Genomic DNA, 23,367 nt, shown 5'->3' on the forward strand with positions numbered 1-23,367 from the left:
GGGGTCATGTAGTTTAATCAGATACAAGCTATTTTGGCACTCATATCAGGAAACATCTGTCTCTTTCTTTGATTGGATCAGCTTCTGTGATGTTGGCTTATGTCTGTCTTTGTTTCTGTGTGTAGTTGTAGTAATTGGCATGTGTGTGTGTGTTTGTTCCAGGCGGTGGTTAACTGGGACCCTGTGGACCAGACGGTGTTGGCTGATGAGCAGGTGGATGAGAGCGGGCGCTCCTGGAGGTCTGGAGCTCTGGTGGAGCAGAAACTACTCAGGCAGTGGTTCATTAAGACCACCAACTATGCCAAGGTAGGTGTGTGTGTGTGTGTCTCGTGCACATTGTGGGTGTGTTGGTAATAAGCCCGTCAGCAGCAATAAGGGTCAAAGGGCGTCCTATCGCATCAATCTCGCCACCTGCGCCTTTTGGCATAATCTGATTGGCTGGCTACATTAGAGGCTGTGTGAGAATGGAAGGGCGGGAGACCCCTCTGATGTCAATCACTGCAGACACCATGGCAGCAGCTTTAGCCCTGGCTATGGAACAAACCTGGGCTCAAGTAGGATTTGTTTTCTTTCAAATACTTTAGCTGTGATTGGGTGATCTTACCTGGCACAATGGAACCAATGGACTAGTTCCAAACTGCAAAGCCCACTCATCTGGAATTTCAGACGGGGTCAATCAAATGCTCAGAGTATTTGAAAAAATATATATACTACCTGAACCCAGCCCTGGCTGTGTAATCAGCAGCCTGCTGAGAATGTCATTCCCAGGCTGGCCTCACCGGTCCTGGCCAGTCTGACTGATGAGAAACCTCCACGTCTCCAGCAGCAGGGTCTCGTAATCACTACCAGCCACTACCAGCTACACTCTGGGTTGAAATTACCCTCTCTGGAGATTTATTCCACTCATGGGTTGGGCAGCGTACTCACAGGCTGAAGAGCGTGCACACACGCAATCACACACATATACACACACACACACACACACAGGCAGCTTGAACCTGGGCACATGGAGTGAGAGTAAGGCTCTGAGTGGTTGGTACTGAGAGGCTCTGAGTGGAAGCCTTCCAAACCTGTCTGATTGGTGGGCCAGAAGGTCAGGTTCCCTATGCTGATAGATTCATGCTGTTAGAGCCTTGATTGATAAGGGTTGATTGATGTGTGCGTGCTGGTACCATTTCCAGTTCCCCCACTTCCCCTGGCCCTTGGTAAAGACATACACTGGTCACTTACACATTAACCAGCAGGCTTCAGCTGTATGACCCAGTAACTGCACTTTATCTCTGAGATTCACTCACACACACACACACACACCACACACATACACACACACACGATGAACACAATTAATAATTACATTGACAATAGATGTTTTCTATTTCATGCATAATCACACACTCATGGACTCACTCTTTTGAACACATCACACTGTAGTGTCATGTAAATCAACACAGTGGCATTCACTTCAATTACCATCCTCACACAGACTTTACACATACAGTACATTCATCATTTTACACAGGCATACAAACATATACACTCTATTAAGCTTTGCTAGATTGTTCCGTAGGCAGCCTCAGATATATTCACATGCATGTGTTAGGGTGATAAAATATTTCATGTATGAACGCATGTAGGAGAGATGCTCCAAAAGATGCAGGGAAACCCACACACACACTCACACACACAGACATTGACACACACACTAAAAAACCTTAGCCACCCTCACTTTATTGATATAGCATTTTATAGCTTTGCAAGGTTGCCATGGATACCCTTGGAATTGGCCCAGCCATAGGCCTACATCTCTGGTTAAACCCTCAGGTTTATGTGGCTCCATTGATGTTGCTTCTTTTCTTTTCTTTTTTTCTCTTCATCTCATGATTTGAGCAGAGTACCACCTCACCTCAGTTCCCCTCAGCAGGTTTGTTTTTGGTGACAATGCCGTGACACCTCGAGGCAGGGTGTCTCAGACACCACAGCCTGCTGGCAGCCAGGCTGTACGCTCACACTGGCATTGTTGCTAGGCTGCTTGACTGACACAAAGACACCAGCATTTATGGCAAGACATCTCTTTCTCACTCTCTCAGATTCTGTCTCTCTCTCTCCCTCTCTCCCTCTCTCTCTCTCTCTCTCTCTCTCTCATCCATGCTTTCGAAACAGTGAAATAACAGTGATACACACTGCAATTACAATCATCCTTATCTCCGTTGTTAGTATTGGTTGTATTGATGTTATTAGTGTTATTACAGTGTGTTGGATGGAGATCTCAGAGGGTGGCTAGGTAATGGGTTGTGACAGTGGGGGAGAGGGATATCAAATTGGTGCTGTTGCCTTTTTATATTCTCCATTCAGACAGAAGAGGAACCCAGCTGGGGCTTTCTGGCCTGCCCCTTGTTGTAATGCATAGCTTCCTTTTAGAAGTATGTGTATGTGTGTCTCTCTCTCTTTCTCTCTTTCTCTCTCTACACCTGTCTTTCTCTCTTTCTCTCTCTACATCTGTCTCTCTCTCTCTCTCTCTCTCTCTCTCTCTCTCTCTCTCTACATCTGTCTCTCTCTCTCTCTACATCTGTCTCTCTCTCTACATCTGTCTCTCTCTCTCTCTCTACATCTGTCTCTGTCTCTCTCTCTCGCTCTCTCGCTCTCTCGCTCTCTCTCTCTCTCTCTCTACATCTGTCTCTCTCTCTCTCTCGTTATGAAACTGTTGTTGAGAATGAGTGAGTGGGTCATGAGCGATTGCTTTGTGATAAATGGAAAAGTAGGCCGGGTGGAGGTCAGGATTTCTAAAATCCCTCTGACTGCATAATGTGAAATGAGGCAGACTGTGGTATTGTGCCAGGAGATTGGCTGAGCTTTGGAAGAGCCACTCAGGGTACAGAGGAAGAGTCAATGATGTGCTGATCTGACCTTGAACCCAGTGAGTGTTCTCCAAACCTATACAGTATCTTCATCTGACATTACAATATGATTTAACATCTTATGTCAGGATTTTTTATTTATTCTGTATTTCTCTCTCTCCCAGCCCCTGCTGGACGCCCTAGCAGAGTTGCCAGAGTGGTACGGAGTCAAGGCCATGCAGGCCAACTGGATTGGAGACTGCACCGGCTGCTACTTCGACTTCCACCTCAAGGTTAGACTCACATCTCTCATCCGTTCCCTCTTGTCAGTCATCCTGCTTTAGTTTAGACTACTTAGTCTTCCAGGTATAAACATTTGAATGTATTCTAGGATTATCACTAGGATTATCACTAGGATTAGCACTGAGATTCTCACCTGCTAATAGGCTACATCATTCTCATTCAGCAAGCAGCACGCGTCGTCCCTCTGCAAGCAGCAATTTACTCAGACATAGTGACTGTGTGGCTGTGTGTTTATTTGCATTGAAATATCTAAATGCACTTTTAGAATGTTGAAAGAGTATTGACATTCTAAAATGGTTTTGCTTAAAGCCTACAGTGAGCTCCAGTCACCCCAGTCATCGAACTCTCCTTGCAACAGATGGAGGAAATGTATTAGGCCAGCTAGTTGATGCCTTCCTTCCTTATTAAAATCGTTATCACATTTCTGGAAGGGGGGGGTGGGGTTATGACTTTCTGTGTGTGCGTGTGTGTGTGTGCGCGCAAGTGTGTGAATCTGTGTGTGTGTGTGTGTGCGTGTGTGTAGGAGGGGGGTTCTCATAAATCAGTCAGAACCTGGCAGAGTGGGTAATTAAAAGTAGTGCCAGCGGTCGTTTTGTAGATGGGAAGCAGGAACCAGTCCCATTACATCTTTAACATTGTCAACGGTGTTCTGTACTAAATGACTCCCAGAGTAGCTGCTTAAGATCTGTATTATGATTCTGTATTTTTGGTGACAATTTAATGGGATTTCTGTCAGGCGATAGCATGTTAACGCATTAACGTTAAAAACATGATCAATTGCTAAATATTGCACACACACCTCACTACGTTTTTTTCTTTTTTTCTTACCAACTAGTGTTATGTTTCGTTTTTTAACTGTGTCCTGCTTTACCCTGCTCAACAACAAATGTAAAAAAATGTTACTGTCCTGTCATGTATTTATCCATAAACCGTGTGTGTGTCTGTCTATCCTTCCCTCCATGCAGGTGAATGGGGAGGAGACGGGGGAGACTCTAGCAGGCTACACCTCCAGCCCAGAGGCAGTGTTTGGGGCTGCCTACCTGTCCATCCTCCCCTCCCACAGATTGCTCCATGGTACCAGCCCAGTCCGCTCAGCCCTGGAGAGAGCCCTGCAGACAGGCAGAGGTAGGAAGGAACCACTGTCCAGACCTGGTAGTCTGTGGTCATTTTTTAAGTGGCGCTTTTATCCAAAGTGTCTTACAGTAAATATGTATTGTATGTGGCCCATTGTAACTCTGTCAGAGCAATGCCACGTTTTTGATCAAGTATACTGAACAAAAATATTAACGCAAAATGCAACAATTTCAATGATTTTACTGAGTTACAATTCATATAAGGAAATCAGTCAATTCATTAGGCCCTAATCTATGGATTTCACATGACTGGGAATACAGATATGCATCTGTTGGTCACAGATGCCTTAAAATAAATGGGCCTCACAATGAGCCTCAGGATCTCGTCAATGTATTTCTGTGCATTCAAATTGCCATCGATAAAATGCAATTGTGTTCGTTGTCCATAGCTTATGCCTGCCCATACCATAACCCCACCAGTACCATGGGGCACTCTGTTCACAATGTTGACATCAGCAAACCGCTCGCCCACAGGACGCCATACACGTGGTCTGCGGTTGTGAGGCCAGTTGGATGTACTGCCAAATTCTCTAAAACAGCGTTTGAGGTGGCTTATGGTAGAGAAATTATCATTAAATTCTCTGGCAACAGCTCTGGTGGACATCCCTGCAGTCAGCATGCCAATTGCACACCCTCAAAACTTGAGACATCTGTGGCATTGTGTTGTGTGACAAAACTGCACATTTTAGAGTAGCGTTTTATTGTCCCCAGCAAAAGGTGTACCTATGTAATGATCATGACGTTTAATCAGCTTCTTGATATGCCACACCTGTCAGGTGGATGGATTATCTTGGCAAAGTAGAAATGCTCACTAATCGGGATGTAAACAAGTTTGTGCACAACATTTGAGAGAAATAAGCTTTTTGTGTGGATGGAACTTTTCTGGGATCTTTTATTTCAGCTCATGAAACATGGGACCAACACTTTACATGTTACGTTTAGATTTTTGTTCAGTGTAGTATAGAGAATTACTGGCTGTTAGTAGTTGATTTTGGATGTTGATGTTGAGTTTAGTGCTTGCTCACGCTAAGCTGAAACACAGTGCAACACAGGTACATAAATTGGGTTTTTCTGGAGGTTATGTCCAGAGATATGTAATACATGTTTCTGTCAAATAGATATCTGTGTATTGGTGTAGATGTGTGTGAGCAGCACTTATCGTGTGTGTGTGTGTGTGTGTGTGTGTGTGTGTGTGTAGAGAGACAGTTGTGCATGGGTATACCCTCCAGGATATGTTATGTGTTTCTCTGCTGCTCTTCTCCCGGTGCCTCTGTGTGTTTTACTTGGGATTCCCCTGAATCTCTCTCTTTATCTTTATCGAACTTTCTCGCTCTCTCTTTCTCCCTCTCTTTCTCTCACTCCCCCTCCTCTCTCTCTCTCTCTCTCTCTCTCTCTCTGTCTCGCTCGATCTATGCTCTCTCTTTCTCTATCCTCTCTCTCTCTTTTTCGCTATCTCTCTCTGTCTCTCTCTCTCTGTGTCACTCTGTCTCTATCTGTCCCCTTCCCTCTCTTTCTCTCTATCCTCTCTCTCTCTTTTGATGTCTCTCTCTGTCACGCTGTCTGTCTCTATCTATCCCTCTCTCTCTTTATCTCTTCTCTCTCTGATTGTTGATAATGAGGCACCAGGGGAGAAGCTCTCCCTCGCTGACTCCTGAACTCTGACCTTTAACCCCCAGACTGCCTGACAGAGGTCACCGCCCTCAACCTATTTACCGGTCAGGAACTTCCCCTGGTCATCTCCAGCAAGCAGGAGTTTGAGGGTCATCTAGACACTGTCATAGGTACGTGGATGTGTGTGTGGGTTTGAACGTCCACATGGCTTGCACATACAGTATGTACTCACTGTGTATTATTGACCTTTGAGCTTTTGTTCTTGTGCTTTTATTAGTCTCTCTATTTCATGAATCACGTTCAGCCTGTCCCTGTGTCCTGTACATGTTTGTAGATGTCACTGTGCCAGTGTGTCCTTGAGCCTGCAGTGTGTCTCTGTCATACTCTGGGCGTTCGGCTGCTGTTGTACAGTGATGTAACCTTAACTCTCTAGAAGGAGTTCCCTGCTTGGTGCTTTGGGTGTTTGTCTCACTCCACGAGTCCACGAGGAGGCAATACCCATGAAGAACTAGCCATATCCCAGCAACCTGCAGCCCCCCATTTGGAGGCCCGTTTGTAGGCCCGTGGACCAATTTCAACTCAGTCAGTCTCTCTTACTGTTGAGAGTTAGAATTATACAATACACAAGGTGCAATTTCATGATGAGTTCCGTTTTTGTGGCCCCCACCCCAATCAAGTTGCCAATCCCTGTTCTAGGTAAAGACAGCCCCTGAGACACCGTGGCTCATTCTCAACAGATAGGCTCCCTAAAGTGGAGTTGTTTACTGTGTGTGTGCATGCTGGTGTGCACGTGTGTGTGACAAATGTACCATGTGTGTGTCCCTGGCAGGTATCCCTGACAGCAGTGTGGAGGATGCTTCTGTGGCCAGGGCTCTGGGTCTGAGCTGGAGCCCAGTCCTGAAGAGCCAGGAGGATGGAACGCACACACTGCTCAACTCTGCTGAGGTCTGTTTGGACACACAGCAACACACACTGTCACTCTACACAACGTTACCAGTAAACCAGCTTTTCAGTCATTATACAGATTGTTGTATGCCACTCAGACATTGCTCATCCTAATATTTATATATTACTTAATTCCATTCTTTTACTTTTAGATTTGTATGTATTGTTGTGAATGGTTAGATACTGCTGCACTGTTGGAGCTTGGAACACAAGCATTTCGCTACACCCGCAATAACATCTGCTAAATATGTGTATGTGACCAATAAAATGTGATTTGATTTGATTTAATGGTTATTAATGGAAGACCCCTATTTATGGTTGAATTAAGTATTGGCAGGTAGCTGAGTTTTGTTGAATTCATGTGTGTTTGAGCTTCTAAACTGTCGTCCTGTTCTCTCACCGTCTATCCACCTCTTCTGTGTAGTTCACAGGCCTCAGCAGGGAGGAGGCTTTTGACTCCATTACCCAGAAGGCCAGAGAGAGAAAAGTGGGTGGCCACCTGACCAGCTCCAAGCTCAGGGATTGGCTTATTTCCCGGCAGCGGTACTGGGGAACGCCCATCCCCATGGTGCATTGTGGGTCTTGTGGTCCTGTGGCAGTCCCTGAGGATCAACTTCCAGTCACCCTGCCCAAACTACTGTCCCTTACGGGGAAGGGGGCATCCCCTCTGGAGCATGCTGATGACTGGATCAGCTGTACCTGTCCCAGGTGAGAACACTGACACTGAGTGAGGTGTGAGAACACTTTAGTTGGATCCCAAATGGCACTCTATTCCCTATGTAGCGCACTGCTCTTGACCAGGGCCTATCGGCCTGGGTCAGCATTTAATGCCATCTGATCAAATGTCCAGTTTGGATGTGAATACTGGTACTGTAAGTTGGACTGCAAGTTCATAGCTAGTTCACAAACATAAGTGAGTTCACTTTATTCCACTTATATTAAAATCAAATCATTTTTTTCAAGGTCGCATATCTTTCTCAATAGTTAGTCAGCGACTCTCTCTCTTGCTCTTAGGTTCAAGCAATTATTTATGGTGCTTTCAGTTTTCTACCCTATCAGTTCTCCCTTTCTGCCTGTACTAAAAGTCAGGATAAATGAGTCCAAGGCCAGATCAGCTTTGAGTGCTGACACCCTCCAAGTGAGTTCAGAGAGTACACAGGATGCATCCCAAATGCAACCCTATTCCCTAAATAGTGCACTACTTTTCACCAGAGCCGTATGGGTCATGGTCAAAAGAAGTGCACTATAAAGTGAATAGGGTGCCATTACGGATGCATCCTGTGTACTCTCTGAACTTACAGAGAGGGTGTCAGTACTCAAAGCTGATCTAGCCTTGGACTCATTTATCCAGATTTGTAGTACATTCAACCACTATGTATTGAGGATATGAATACCGGCAGCAAATGTTTTAATACACAGGGACCAGGGTTATGTAATCAGTGACAGATGTCGCAGTGGTTATATAAACCAGCTGAGGCCTACATGCCGGGCATGTCTGCTCTTCCACCACACACACACACACGCACGCACGCACACACGCACGCACGCACGCACGCACACACGCACACACGACCAGGGTTATGTAATGAGTGACAGATGTCACAGTGGTTATATAAACCAGCTGGGGCCTACATGCCGGGCATGTCTGCGCTTCCGACAGACAGACAGACAGACAGACAGACAGACAGACAGACAGACTGACAGACTGTCTGTCTGTCTGTCTGTCTGTCTGTCTGTCTGTCTGTCTGTCTGTCTGTCTGTCTGTCTGTCTGTCTGTCTGTCTGTCTGTCTGTCTGTCGGAAGCGCAGACATGCCCGGCATGTCAGTAACTGTCAATGAAATATGTGAAAATGCTCCCTGCTGCTCGTTAAACGGCGGCTGCATCCCAGATGGCACCCTATTTCCTATATGGTGCACTACTTTGACCAAGGCCACAGGGCAAACCCAGCTTCTCATGACGAAGACCCTTACCAACACAGGATTTCTTCATGGGGAGATTCCTCCTTGAAAATAATAATAGTTCCATGATTGGAAGTGGAATTGTGGTACAGTAACTAGGAAATGCTGTTTCAACAGCTCAGCCAGACCGTCATACAGAGAGAGAGATGGGGTCGTCTGGTCAGACGGCTAGATCCAGAGACGGTCTATTCCTCCTCCTCCTCTTCCGTGTCTCTCCATCTCTTGTTGACGGCGTCGGAGGAAATTCGCTCTCTTAACTTAACGATCATGTCCAATTAACCGTGTACAGAAACTGTTTGATGGGAGATGGTGGGGGAGATGGAGTTTTAACTGTCTGTCTCGTCCTTGAGAAGTAATTTCCTCCACCGCTGATATTGTCTCTGCTCCTCTGCTCCCTGTCTGCCTACTGCTGTGAATTGGCCTGCTCCCTGTCTGCCTACTGCTGTGAATTGGCCACTCAGTTGAACCCTGTGTGTGATTACTCCAGCTAGCTTGCAACGCCAGGATAGTGGTTTTGATTCCTGTTTTGGCTTGCCTGGTGACATCACCAGGCGGTATAAGTTAATAGACCAATAACAAAGAGAGTTCCAAACCTCTCTGCCAATAACAGCTAGTTATCAGGTTACATATCTCTCCCATTAGGCCCCCTCCAACTAGGTCCCTCACTCCCATACAGTCGTAGCTAGATTCTTGCTTGAGAAATAATTTGTTGCTAAAAAAGCAATTTTTGTTTATTTTTGACCATTTGAATGCAAAACTATTACAGTAAGGTACTTCATTGTTCTTGCTTCTGATGCCACATCTGTTTGAGAGGCTTCTGCCCCAATCTGGCATGCACACGCCCGCAATGCACTTTCAGTTTCATTTTGCTATCTGGTTGAAATTGTAGCTCTGAAATCAGCCTATATACAGCAGGACAGGACAGAACCATAGTCATAGATAGCACGTGTCCAGGCAATCACAGCCCCCCAGGAGTCTGAAACTGTCCGTCTGTCAAATGACAATCTGGACCCTGAATGGTCGATCAGAGAGAGGGAAAACCACAGGGGAGTGGTGTACAGCCTCATGGAATTCTTGGAATACTATAATGCCTCTGTTCTGTGTGGGTTTTCCATTTATTTAGCTATTTTGTCATGAAAGGCACTTTGGTATGGTTTTGATCTCATGAAATGGCACCTGGGTATTAACCTGCTATACCTTAGCCTTGTTGCTAAGCAACCCCTCTGCCTTATTATAGACTGGCATGGTGTGTGTGTGTGAGTGATTGTTTGTGAAGAGGAGTAATCTCACCTTCAGAATAAAAGTGTGAACGTACGTGGATATGCTTGTGTGTGACAATAAAAACGTCATGCTACAGGGGACCAGGTATGGTGCTGTAGTGTTGTTCTCTAGTGTTGCTGTTTATCTTCCTGGCATGGTGATTCTGACTGGGTGGTTGTATTCTATGGAGACTCATTAAACAGTGAGAGGCAGACATTCTCAGTTCCAGTGTGCATGTTGAAAGTCATCGCATTTGCCAGTGTCCTGTGTTGCTCTCTCAGTGAGGCTGACAGATGAGCAGTGTGTACAGAGAGCTCTGTTTGGATTGGATGAAAAGGGCCTGGGATATTACTTCCAACAGACGCGCGCACACACACACACACACACACACCAAGCTGGCGCATACACACACACCCACCCACCAAGCTGACATGGTGCTGGCCGGTTTTGTGTCCCTCTGGCAGTGCTATTTAGTCAGAGCACAGGAGCAGGGCTCTGATGGCTGTGTAGTGTAGTGGTTCCAGCCTGACTGTGGCATCTCCAGGGGACATGACCTCCACAGACAGATGGTTCCAGCTCACATTAGATACACACTACACAGGCCAGTCCTCTGGACACTTTATGCCTACAAACTAAACTAACAAAGTCATTTCACAATAGGACAATGGAGGAGACGTTTCATTTCTAAAATAACTGCGCACTTACCTATTTCATGTGCCACTATGAATAAGAAACGGTGATTCAAACCAGATAGCTAGCTACATGACAAATATCCACCAAGACTTGAGCCGTGTCATATTCAATCATTATACTGTTATTGACATTTGGAGTCATATCTCCTGCCAGCGCCAACTCCCTCCTGTGGAAATTAGGTTAAAGCGCTAACTGTTACATTTGTTGCAGTGTTTAAATGCACTTTAAATAAAGTTTGTTCTGATTCTATTTGGCCTCTCTCTCCTGTTGTCTTGTCAGGTGTAAAAGGCCGGCCAGAAGGGAGACCGACACCATGGACACATTTGTGGACTCATCCTGGTACTATTTCAGATACACTGACCCCCACAACCAAGACAGGTGAGATACACTGACCCCCACAACCAAGACAGGTGTGATACACTGACCCCCACAACCAAGACAGGTGAGATACACTGACCCCCACAACCAAGACAGGTGAGATACACTGACCCCCACAACCAAGACAGGTGAGATACACTGACCCCCACAACCAAGACAAGTGAGATACACTGACCCCCACAACCAAGACAAGTGAGATACACTGACCCCCACAACCAAGACAAGTGAGATACACTGACCCCCACAACCAAGACAGGTGTGATACACTGACCCCCACAACCAAGACAGGTGAGATACACTGACTCCCACAACCAAGACAGGTGTGATACACTGACCCCCACAACCAAGACAGGTGTCATACACTGACCCCCACAACCAAGACAGGTGTGATACACTGACCCCCACAACCAAGACAGGTGAGATACACTGACTCCCACAACCAAGACAGGTGTGATACACTGACCCCCACAACCAAGACAGGTGTCATACACTGACCCCCACAACCAAGACAGGTGAGATACACTGACCCCCACAACCAAGACAGGTGTGATACACTGACCCCCACAACCAAGACAGGTGTGATACACTGACCCCCACAACCAAGACAGGTGAGATACACTGACCCCCACAACCAAGACAGGTGAGATACACTGACTCCCACAACCAAGACAGGTGAGATACACTGACCCCCACAACCAAGACAAGTGAGATACACTGACCCCCCACAACCAAGACAAGTGAGATACACTGACCCCCACAACCAAGACAGGTGTGATACACTGACCCCCCACAACCAAGACAGGTGAGATACACTGACTCCCACAACCAAGACAGGTGTGATACACTGACCCCCACAACCAAGACAGGTGTGATACACTGACCCCCACAACCAAGACAGGTGAGATACACTGACTCCCACAACCAAGACAGGTGTGATACACTGACCCCCACAACCAAGACAGGTGAGATACACTGACCCCCACAACCAAGACAGGTGAGATACACTGACCCCCACAACCAAGACAAGTGACCTGGGATTTTCTCTGTCTGTAGTATCTCTCTTCGTCTGTCTGTAGTATCTCTCTCTGTCTGTCTGTAGTATCTCTCTCTGTTTGTCTTATCTATCTATGTTCCTATCCCCCCAAAAATATAATGTCTCCTTTTAAATCAGTCAGTACCAGGTCCTACAACATGAAAGAGGGTTAGCGAGTGGGAGAGTGTTGTAGGACCTTGTACTGATTGATTTAAAAGGAAAGATTAGAGACTATATTTTTGGGGACTGTTCCAAAATGAAACAGCAGTAGAGACAAAAGTCATCTTAGGTAATCTACTCTCCACCAGTGATGTGCCAACTGTTTTGTAGACAAAGAGAATCTAGACAAACATTACAAATGTAATATGCATTGTCCATTTAATCACTGACAAAGGTTTTTTCCTCTCACACATCAGCCCACCATTTTACACTTCCTCTCAAACAGTACATTTCATACACACGCAAACACACACACACACCGTTAACTTGTATTCCCTGCTGATGGAGATTATAAACTCCTGGCCGTTAGCTGCTGGGGCTGTGGCAATACCCAGAGCTTTAACAAAATATATTCATTTCCCAACGGCAGGACTTGTCCCTCCTCCACTGACCTTGCTGGGTAAATCCATTTCAATTCAATCACTTTTTGACAGCACACGTTTTGATTCGAACCAAACCTTCCATACATAGAAGTGCTCAGACAGACTTTTTGGACCTGAATGCCAAAACATTCAAGAGATTAAGGTGCTCAAAGTTGACCGGTTTTGCATACCCCACCATACCATGAGACATCCAAGTCTTCATCACTGGAGAAGATAAACGGTTGGGATTGATATAATTTAAAAGCTTAGAAACAGGGTTGTCAAACTATTTTATAATTTATGGGAAAAATGTTTTTCAATTAGAAGTGTCATTTTTTTCATATTCGCATATGTTGTAGCTTATTTGACATCATCTAAAGTTTTTGTGTTGTGCCCTCCATCGGTTGAGGCACAACATGCTCTTGAATACAGGGTGGGTGTCATGTTTTGGCTGATAAATGTACTAAAATGGGCGGTCATCTTTGTGGTAGTAATTAAAGTTAATGTCAATTCAATTTCATTTTCAATGGTGTACCAGTTACATTGCAGTGGTCTGAAGAAATTGGTCCATTCTAGGAATTCTATTTCTATGATTGAAATTAAATCCACCCTGTATTCAAGAGTATGTTGTGTCTCAACCGATGGTGGGCACAACACAAAAACCTCAGATGATTTGAAATATGCTCTGAGCTACAACATCTGTGAATATGAAAAAACATCTGAGTTTACGTGTTTTTAGATAATTGATGTTAAAGGTTTTAAAATGACATAATTAAAAAACATATTATTTTCAAGAAATAATAAAATAGTTTGACAACAGTTTGTAAGCTTTTACATTATATCAAACTCAACCATTTATCTTTTCCAGTGATGAAGACATGGATGTCTCATGGTATGGTGGGGTATGCAAAATGGGTCAACTTTGAGCACCTTCATCTCTTGAATGTTTTGGCATTCAGGTCCAAAAAGTCACTTTCTGACCACTTCTGTGCCGGGCAAACATGTATGGAAAGATTTGTTTAAAGCTAAATGGATGCTGTCAAAAAGGGATTGAATTCAAATGGATTTACCCTGCTGTAAAGCTGCTTTAAGAGGGTGCTGGCCTCTCCCTCTTTTATTTCTTAGCTGGACAGATTATGCTGTAACTGAAAAAGCAATTAAACTGTTTGAGCATCCTGTTGGCTTGCTGTGGCCTGGGCTGGGGTTTTGGTAGGGTGGGGGCCAACGAGAGGTTAGTGTGTTTGTATTTGTGTGTGCGCGGGTGTGCATGTGCATGTGTTTTTGGCCTGACGCCAGCACACAGAGAGAGGGTAAGTCATTTTCTGCCCAGTGAGTCTAACTCGTTTAGCCAGTTCAATTATCCTGAGACATCATCCACTGGCAGAGAGGACTGTGTGTACTGTGTAAGGTGACACACACACACACACACACACACAGTGATATAACACTATGTAAGGAGCATTGGGAGTTTTGAGCCGAAGTACAGTGTTTTCCCAGCCAGCCAAACTAATGTCTTCCATCCTCTTCTTCATTGTTGTCTGGTGACTTGGTCAGATCTACAACCAGACCATTCCTATCTGAACGATCTATCTGAGAGGGAGGGTTACCTCACCTTTCCTCTCCTCTCTGAGCTCTGATTACTCATTATCAGGATATACATTTTTGTTTGTGTGTATGTGTGTGTGTATGCATACGTGTGTGTGTATGCATGCGTGTGTGTGTATGCATGCGTGTGTGTGTGCCTTCAGGAGGATGCCCCTGGTCTGACTGGTGGGATAGATGCTATTATAGTAGCTAACTATGCTAGCCTGCATAAGGCCCAGGCTGCCACCTAGAGGATATATCTACACATAATATCAAAGACCAGACACCTTACACATGATGTAGTCATATTTACTATAACAGCTTCTATAGTTGAGCTACTTGTTATATTGGTGCATTCCTTCCCATTATTATTATTCTCTCACGATACTGTATTTATTTATTTTTTAAGAACTAATTGTTCATAGACAGAAAACACCAAATATAAATTGGAGTGATAACAGTTTACTTCACTCAAACTAACTTGTGCCCCCCTCTCTCCACCCCAGGCCTTTTGAGCGCTCCCTGGCAGACCACTGGCTTCCTGTGGACGTGTACATTGGGGGGAAGGAGCATGCTGTTATGCACCTGTACTACGCACGCTTCCTCAGTCATTTCTGTAGGGATCAGGGCTTAGTGGAACACAGGTACAGCAACTATTGTTCACTAGTCTATATCAATTGAACTATTGTCCCAAAATGTTGTACCCACTTAGCGGTGAATCCTAACTTCCAATGAAGTCGAATTTTCACTTAGTCTCCCATTGACATTGAAAACTGAAGAAGGCACCATTGCCAAAACGTCTTTGTAACGTTTGTATAATTATCCCCTGCAGAAAGAAAAATGTTAAAAACTGCAAAATGAAGTAAGCTCTTTGAATGTCCACTCCAGGGAGCCTTTCAAGAAGCTGCTGGTGCAGGGCCTCATCAAGGGCCAGACGTTTAGAGCTGCGGACAGCGGACAGTACCTGAAGAGAGACGATATCGACTTCACAGGTGGGCACAGCAGGGTGGAGACTTCACACGCCAGCATTCACAGGTTCGAGTTAGTAGACATCCCTCCCAGATGGCTTCCTGAGGTTTGCTCAGAAGTTTTTCCTGGTCAGGTCCTATAAGAAAGAATTGAGGAGGACCACCTTAACCCTTAGCCTATAATTTCTGCGTCCCCGCAGAAACAAATCCCCATCAAAATCCATCTGTTTAAGCTAGAGATTTCTGTTTTTTTGCATAGCAATCCACCGCATCTGCTGAAATTGCCCTTCCGCATCTGCAGTGGAAGGTGGCAGAGCTAGAGAGGTGTTTGTCAGACCATGAGACATCCCGACAATCGGTCTTCTCACGACAACGTCTGTAGCGTCTGAACGGTTTGGCCTACAAACTATTATGACCACTCTATGATGAGACACTCAGGAACACGGTGGTGTTCTTCATTTTGCTCTAAGACACTCACAAGCCTCACAAGACTTGTCTGAAGGTCCCCGGTACCAGTTTAAAAAAATGTATGAAAGTATACAGTATATGGAAATATTTTAGTGCCTAAAATAAGGGGATAAATACATGTAAAAACAATTACAAAATAATTTCCTTTCCTGATCTTTCTTATATGTCACAGATATAGAACAGACACTTGAAAACAAACTTCCTTTTTTTTGGGGGGGGGGACTATCTCTTTTTCCAGTGAATCTGTTATTCAATGCGTTTCTATTGGCTAATAGCAGTAATGCCAAATTCAATGTTACATCCCAATTATTATTATTATTTAATTTTTTTATACCTTAAGGGGTCTTAAAATTCAAAATCAAATAGCTAAATGATCCTTGGTATGAGCATCTTAAAACAATTCCATATGTTAGCTTAGAACCCCCCCAGCTTAGACAGGGCTTAGACTCTAGAGGGTTAAAAGCCATATTTGTCTTATTTTCGTTCTCTTTCTCTGACTGTTTTTCTGGATTTTTTAGTACCTTTTCTCTTCCCGTTGCTTGGCAACTGGGTAAACACGGACACTGGCTCCGTTCATAGAGGTGAGGCTTTATATCACTCTGTCTGAGGGCTTCCACACTGGACACACACACACCGATGTGTTCTAGCCCTCAGTAAACAGACTGATCAAGGAATTTACTGAAAGATCGTTCCTGTCTGTCTGTCTGTTTGTCAGGAGGCCTTATTTTTTTAAAGTGGCTTAGTTTTTTTATTTGTACTATTTTTTCTTCTACTGTCAGTATTTGCTTTTTACATATACCTGCAGGCAAATCTGCAATGGCACCCTGTATTGTGCACTACAAAAGTAGTAATAGAGTGCCATTTCAGACAGGACCAGGCTGCTGGAGATATATAGAGGTGTCCAGTGCTAACCATTGCCTTGTCCCCTGTGTCAGGTGAGGAGCCGGTGCTGGTGGGTAGCAAGGCCGGGCTGCAGGTGACGTGGGAGAAGATGTCCAAGTCGAAACACAACGGCCTGGACCCTCAGGAGGTGGTGCAACAGTATGGCATCGACACTGTCCGCCTTTTCATCCTCTACGCTGCTCCCCCTGAACAGGACATCCTCTGGGACGTCAAGAGTGAGTTACACACACCCTGTGACCCCCAACCCCCACCTCTACCCAACCAACAATAGACTGTGTGGCGTAGCATTATTTATTTTGCAATCAAATTACGGTGTGTTGTGGGGGAGTTTAATTAAAATGTTTTATTGGTCCAGTACTGATGTTTATCATGTGTTTTGCCAGTCTTGTCTGTGGTGTAATGTGTATGTGTGTTGTCCCCTCAGCGGACGCTCTGCCCGGGGTGCTGCGGTGGCAGTCTCGTCTGTGGGGGCTGGTGACCAAGCTGAGGGGGGCTCGGCAGGACGGGGATGTCCCCAACACCTTGTTGCTGAAGAGGAAGGAGCAGGCAGAGGCCAGGAAAATCTGGGAGAACAAGAACTATGCTGTGGAACAGGTAGAATGTCCATACTACATATCAACACCCTCAGAATGTTACTGAACATTCCTAAACACAGAGAAGTCGTGGGTTCATTATTCTCTTGTTAGGGTTGTACTACCCACCTTTACCAGTAGGTGTCACTAACTGCAGTCACTGTAGATGACTGAAACTGCCTTGTCATACTCAGACCTAATACCTGAATATGTAAATGCATTGAATATTTGTATCATCCAAGTCTTCTTATGTGTGACATCTGAAATGGGTATTTGTCATACCAGTATTAGTCTCTCTCTTATGTTCCCGCTGCAGAGCTTGTCATCAAATGTTCAATTAGTGCTGCAGGTTTCACTTGAAGTGTGAAGATGACACTGTGTTAACTATAGCACCTTATCGTATTCCATTAGGAATTCTAGGCTTCGCCCATACTATGCATTTTAGCCTCAGCGTTGCATAACAGGAGAAGCTGCTGTTGTCATTTCATCCTGGGATCTATATGGTAACCTGAGACCACAGTCAGGTCTGGTAGCCCAGAGCAGCCTAGCGGGTATAAGGAGAATGGAAATTGATTTGAAATCCAATAGTGACGTTTTCACACTTTATAAATAGCTGGCATCTGTTCCGACTCCCTCAGTGCGGTCGGTGGGGTTTGATTCTCTTCTCGCCCTTCAGAGTCTGTGCTGTTAAAGGGCTCTGTGCGTGTTTGCGTGTGTATGGCCCGGCCCACTCTAAGGCCCCCCTAAGGCCCCCCCCCCCAAAGCCACGGCCATCCTTTGATCTGCCCTCTGTCTTTGACCTCCTCCCAAAAGCCCGTCCCAAAAGGGTTCTCCTTCCCAGAAGACTTAGCTGTGGAATGTTCACATGCACAGCCTTCTTGTTTTTAAACACATTGTGAGCCAACCAGTTATCAGAACCATGTATAGTGATGACATGGAGAACAAGCCTTTATCCTCTGGTCCTATTGTTGTTTTCCATTCATCACCATGAACCATCACAGGCAGCTGGGAGGTCCTCCCTGATACTATCCCTTACCATATGGAAACATTGTTTTACTGAAGCATTGGAGGGAGAAAGGGAGGGAAGGAGAGAGTGAGAGCAGAGTGTGTGATAGTTAAAGCGTTGTAGAAGAGTGGGTTGTTCATTCAGGCGGTTGATCAGTCAGTCAGTGAGAGAGAGAGAGAGACACACACAGAGAGAGAGACAGTATGGCTGGATATGATGCCACTGTGACCAACTTGTCTTGTGTTTCCAGGTCACAGGTCACTTCACAGAGGACTTCCTCCTGAATGCAGCCATTTCTCGACTCATGGGACTCACCAACACACTCTCTGTGAGTGGACACTGTGTGTGTGTGTGTGTGTGTGTGTGTGTGTGTGTGTGTGTGTGTGCGTTCGATCTGACCTCTGACATCTTTCTCTGTCCCTCTCAGAACGTGTCGCCTCGCGTGCTGCTGCACAGTGTGGAGTTTGAGGAAGCTCTGGCCACTCTGTGTGTGATGACCGCTCCCATGGCCCCACACCTGGCCTCCGAACTGTGGGCAGGTGGGCTTCACACACACATTGAGGGAGGGAATGAATGAATAAATAAATAATGGACAATAATATTAATGATATTAGTTTTCATCAAAAGATTAATGTGTCACATGATGTGTTGTCATGTGAGTGTTGCTATGATGATCCCATCCCAGAGTGGGAAAACGAATAGTCTACTACACTCCTAGTGAGACAGAGACCGACTGGAGAGGAGATGAGAGGACTGTCTGGAATGATGATGTGGGTTTGGAAAGAACCCAACAGGAAGTTACCTCACGGTGTCATGTTGATGGTGCCTCTTATCTAACACACACAAAACGCTCTGCAACGCCCTGGTGATGTCATCACAGTCCAATGAGATCATTTGTTTGTGTGTGGTGTACCCATGTGGATACTTCAAGAATCTGAGTTGATGAACCAAAATTGACATGAAAAGCTATGCAGAGTCAAGGTCTAGGAGTTCAGTACACAATAGTTTCACACAAATCTCCTCCAGAATGTGATTGTGACTAAATATCCCCTGACCCAAACTGAGAATCTCCAGCCCTATCACATGAACAATGTAACTGATGCTGAGTCAGGACAAAGGTTGACCATGTGACCTGATGGTATAAAAATGGCCAGAAGAGGAAGTGTGCCCCCGCACTGTCCAGTAGAACATCCCCCTATTGTCAAACACACAGAAACAAGCCCTCTACTGAGTGGCTGGAAATAGGGGCTGGGAGTAGGACTGGTGATCTGGGGCTGGGAGGACTGGGGGGCTGGGAGTAGGGGCTAGGGGACTGGGTGCTGGAAGGACTGGGGGCTTGGAGTAGGGGCTAGGGGGCTAGGAGTAGGGGCTAGTAGACTGGGGGCCGGGAATAGGGGCTAGTGGACTGGGGGCTGGGAGTAGGTGCTACTGGACTAGGGGCTTGGAGTAGGGGCTAGGGGGCTAGGAGGACTGGGGGGCTGGGAGTAGGGGCTAGTAGACTAGGGGCTGGGAGGACTGGGGGGCTGGGAGTAGGGGCTAGTGGACTGGGGGCTGGGTGTAGGGGCTAGGGGGTTGGGAGGACTGGGGCCTGGGAGGAGTGGGGGGGCTGGGACCGGGAGTAGGGGCAGGGAGGAGTGAGGCTTTTTGGGAACAGGCAGGAAAAGGCAACATCCTCCAGCTGATAGCCACTGTCAGGGAATCTGAGAGATGAGCATGGACAGGATAAACTGTGTGTGTGTGGTTCTCGCTCGCTCGCTTTCTCTCTCTTTATCTCTCCCTCATAGACAGAAAGGACTAGAGTAAGTTAATATCCTTCCTGGAAGCCCCCTGTGGGTCACCCCCACATTAGCATCAGGAGGCGGTGGGTGGACAAACAGAAGGACTGTTGTTAATCCTCGATCTGTGCTGAGCTCTTGACAGCTTTCCTGTAATGCTCCATAGAGTTTTCAAAAGTGTGAATGTCACCCATCACATGAGGAATGACAATAGAGATTGCAGTGGTGAAGTGTAGTGGCTGATGCTGACGCTTGGATCGTCTAGGCTGGGTGTCTGTAAAGTACTATAAAGGGCTATATAAATCAATTGTGATTGGTTGATTTCTAGTTTGTGACTTGTTGTCTTCCCCTCCATTCAGGGCTGAGCCAGGTGAGGAACCCCCTGAGCCCTCTCCTCTCCCGCGGAGGAGACGTGCTGCAGCAGCCCTGGCCCACCCCAGACCCCCAGTACCTGGAGACCCCTGATACCCTGGAGCTGGCTGTACGGGTGAGGCTGTCACACACACACACTACCTCCCGGTACTCTACACCTTAGAGACTGCTGCCCTATGTACAGTGCATAGTCATTGAACACTGGTCACTTTAATAATGTTCATATAATGTTTATTCTGAAATCATTTATTTTGATCGCTGAGAAATTAAGCTAATTGATTACATACTGTATTCTCCACATAGCTCATCCTATATATCTGCTGCTGTACATACCTTCCTACTTATACATTGTATATTGTTCAAACTATCTATACACACCACGTATTTATATTCCGGACTCTGACATTGCTTGTTGTGTTATTGCTCCTTTCTTCTTTTTGGAGGGTTTGTGTGTTAGTGTTGTACTGTTAGACACTTACTGCACTGCTGGAGCTAGAAACACAAGCATTTCACTGCACCTGCTTTAACATCTGCTGATCTGATTTGACACACATACTTCTCACACACTCACTGCCCTGTCACTCACACACATGCCCATAAACATGCCAAGGCACACATGCCCCTACAGAAAATTATACAGACTGAAAGAAAATTACACTCCCACACACACACAGGCATACTCTTGTATATACTCAAAATTGCACTCACACTCCCTTGAACCAAAACAGCCGTAGCCCCATTCATGCACTCACTCTCTTTACACAGAACCTATGATTATATGGCTTGAGAGGGAAAGTGTGTACGCGTGTGTGCGTTCGTTAGCTCGTGTGTGCACGCAGCCAAGGGTGCCTAGGCATTCAGCAGGCAGTCCAGCTGTGGTGGGCGGGGTCACAGTCAGCTGCTCAAATATCAATATCTCTGAGAGATCCCTGCTGGGGGGAATCAGAGTCCACACACACACACACCTCCAAACATTGACTACGATAATGGATCATAGCCAGCTAAAGACTTCGCTCATCTGAAGTAGATGTATTCCTCCTCTCGTGGCCTGTCCTATGAGGGACCTGTAATCCTTTCAACCATACATTAAGGAAACACATTAACTCATATTAAGGAAACACAACCGTTTGCCTTTCCACGGTACACGATCATCCCCCACACACAGACACAGTAACACACACACACACATAAACCATTTCTCCCATTGACCCTTTGGCACCTGTATGATGTATGATGATGATGCTGGTGTTGGTTGGGCTCTGGTCTGAGGCCTTGATGTGTGTTTCCACAGCCTAGCGGTGCTAACCTCACTCTCACTGGGACTCTAATGACAGACTGAGTCCTGGGTTAGTCCCACAGAGCAGGCCAACACACACACGCACATGCACACACACACACACACACACACGTGCACACATGCACTAACTAATATGAGCGTATCTTAACACACACAAATAGATACCGTACATACACACACACACACACACACACACACACATAATACACAAACTCATAATTGGGAGAAAGCTTAGACTTGACCCACAGACACACACACTGATACACAAACATACAAAGACTGGAAATGAGGAATAAAGGTTCCTACTTCTCAGCTGTAGAGGATCTGACTGCCCAGCCCATTTTCACCACAAGCTGGCTGTTTTTAGACAGCTCAGTTTACACACACAGTTTACTGAAAGGAGCGGAGGAATGGCATATGCATGTTCTGTAGCCCCTGATGTAATTAGATCGCTTTTGGATGCAGCCACAGCCTCCACTGAGAGTTGTCTCAGTCAGTGTACATTATTTAATATGTCTGGACCTAAGTTTGCTGTCACTCAATGCTAACTAGCAATGTAGAGTATTTTAGCCATGGGATGGAGGTCAAAGTATTCAGGTTTTTACTCTTAACCTTTTGGGTTTTCTTCTCTCCTCCTACCTTCCATTTCTCAATTTCTCCTCCATCTCTCCCTTTCTCCTTTCGTCTCAGATCAACAACAAGGTGTGTGGGACGGTGTTGGTGCCTCGACAGGTGGCCCAGAATACGGAGCAGGTACGGGCTCTGGTTCTGGGGAGCGAGCTGGGACAGCGTCTCCTAGGAGACAGGACCATCAAGAAGGCCATTCTGTCCCCTAGGACCGCCCTCATCAACTTCCTCATAGAGGAGTGACCACTCAGTCCTGGATGCTGATTGGACTGTCATGTCAATCAGAAAACCGCAGCCACTCACAGACTTGAAGGCGGGGACATCATATGTATGGAAGGATGAAATACTATTTATTTGAACATGAAAACAATAACTAGTATGAACAGACATTTTTATAAAATAAATCTTTATGATGTGAATAAAATGATAATATTTTACATTTGATCTGATCTTGTGTGAAATGTATAAAGCTGAAGAGGAAAGTGTGGTGTATGTGCTCACACTGTGTAGGCTATAGAACCTACAGAACATAGTGTTGAAACTAGCATCATTAAAAATGCTGATGAGTGAAATGGGACATCCGTCTGCCAGTTGTGATACCAAGAGTCATACACTGAGACTGGAAGTGTGTTCAGACTGGATGACACTCATCACTTACCCCTTGTCACCATGGTGACACCAGACCCTACTCCAGTGCAGAGGTTGTTTTGCAATCTGAAGTCACCATACTGTCATGTATGGTTACGAGGTGACATGGCTCCAGTGTGTCAGCTATTCAACCTGTGAGTGAGGGTTAAGCCACATGGAGTCCACTGATAAATACTGAGATTAGGTCCCACTCATGTTGGCCTCTCCATCAGTGGCTTCCAGTTCCAACAGAAGTGCTGATGAACATTCCAGAACCAGGACCTGCGGCCTCAGTGGGAGCACAATCACATTCCATTCAGAATACCAATTCCATAACCACACAGAACATTTTACATTTAAGTCATTTAGCAGATGCTCTTATCCAGAGCGACTTACAGTTAGTGAGTGCATACATTATTTTTTATACTGGCCCCCCAG

At 45.7% G+C, this 23,367-nt stretch overlaps 1 protein-coding gene across 2 annotated transcripts in view; it reads left to right on the forward strand.

Annotated features, from left to right (window-relative positions):
* Nucleotides 1-22,746, forward strand: part of LOC121543013 (probable leucine--tRNA ligase, mitochondrial) — a 41,939-nt gene extending 19,193 nt beyond the window's left edge. For both annotated transcript variants that reach the window (XM_045208676.1, XM_045208677.1), the window contains exons 7-21: nucleotides 163-306; nucleotides 3,020-3,127; nucleotides 4,103-4,262; nucleotides 5,947-6,051; nucleotides 6,711-6,826; nucleotides 7,251-7,534; nucleotides 11,018-11,116; nucleotides 14,821-14,958; nucleotides 15,203-15,306; nucleotides 16,686-16,868; nucleotides 17,078-17,247; nucleotides 18,482-18,559; nucleotides 18,659-18,770; nucleotides 20,366-20,493; nucleotides 22,366-22,746. In XM_045208676.1, the coding sequence (XP_045064611.1) occupies nucleotides 163-306; nucleotides 3,020-3,127; nucleotides 4,103-4,262; nucleotides 5,947-6,051; nucleotides 6,711-6,826; nucleotides 7,251-7,534; nucleotides 11,018-11,116; nucleotides 14,821-14,958; nucleotides 15,203-15,306; nucleotides 16,686-16,868; nucleotides 17,078-17,247; nucleotides 18,482-18,559; nucleotides 18,659-18,770; nucleotides 20,366-20,493; nucleotides 22,366-22,545 (2,109 nt within the window). In that variant the 3' untranslated portion in view covers nucleotides 22,546-22,746. The remainder of the gene's footprint in view (nucleotides 1-162; nucleotides 307-3,019; nucleotides 3,128-4,102; nucleotides 4,263-5,946; nucleotides 6,052-6,710; nucleotides 6,827-7,250; nucleotides 7,535-11,017; nucleotides 11,117-14,820; nucleotides 14,959-15,202; nucleotides 15,307-16,685; nucleotides 16,869-17,077; nucleotides 17,248-18,481; nucleotides 18,560-18,658; nucleotides 18,771-20,365; nucleotides 20,494-22,365) is intronic.
* The last annotated feature ends 621 nt before the right edge of the window (nucleotides 22,747-23,367 follow it).

This window comes from Coregonus clupeaformis, chromosome 28 (genome assembly GCF_020615455.1).
Source record: "Coregonus clupeaformis isolate EN_2021a chromosome 28, ASM2061545v1, whole genome shotgun sequence".
Classification (NCBI taxonomy): domain Eukaryota; kingdom Metazoa; phylum Chordata; class Actinopteri; order Salmoniformes; family Salmonidae; genus Coregonus; species Coregonus clupeaformis.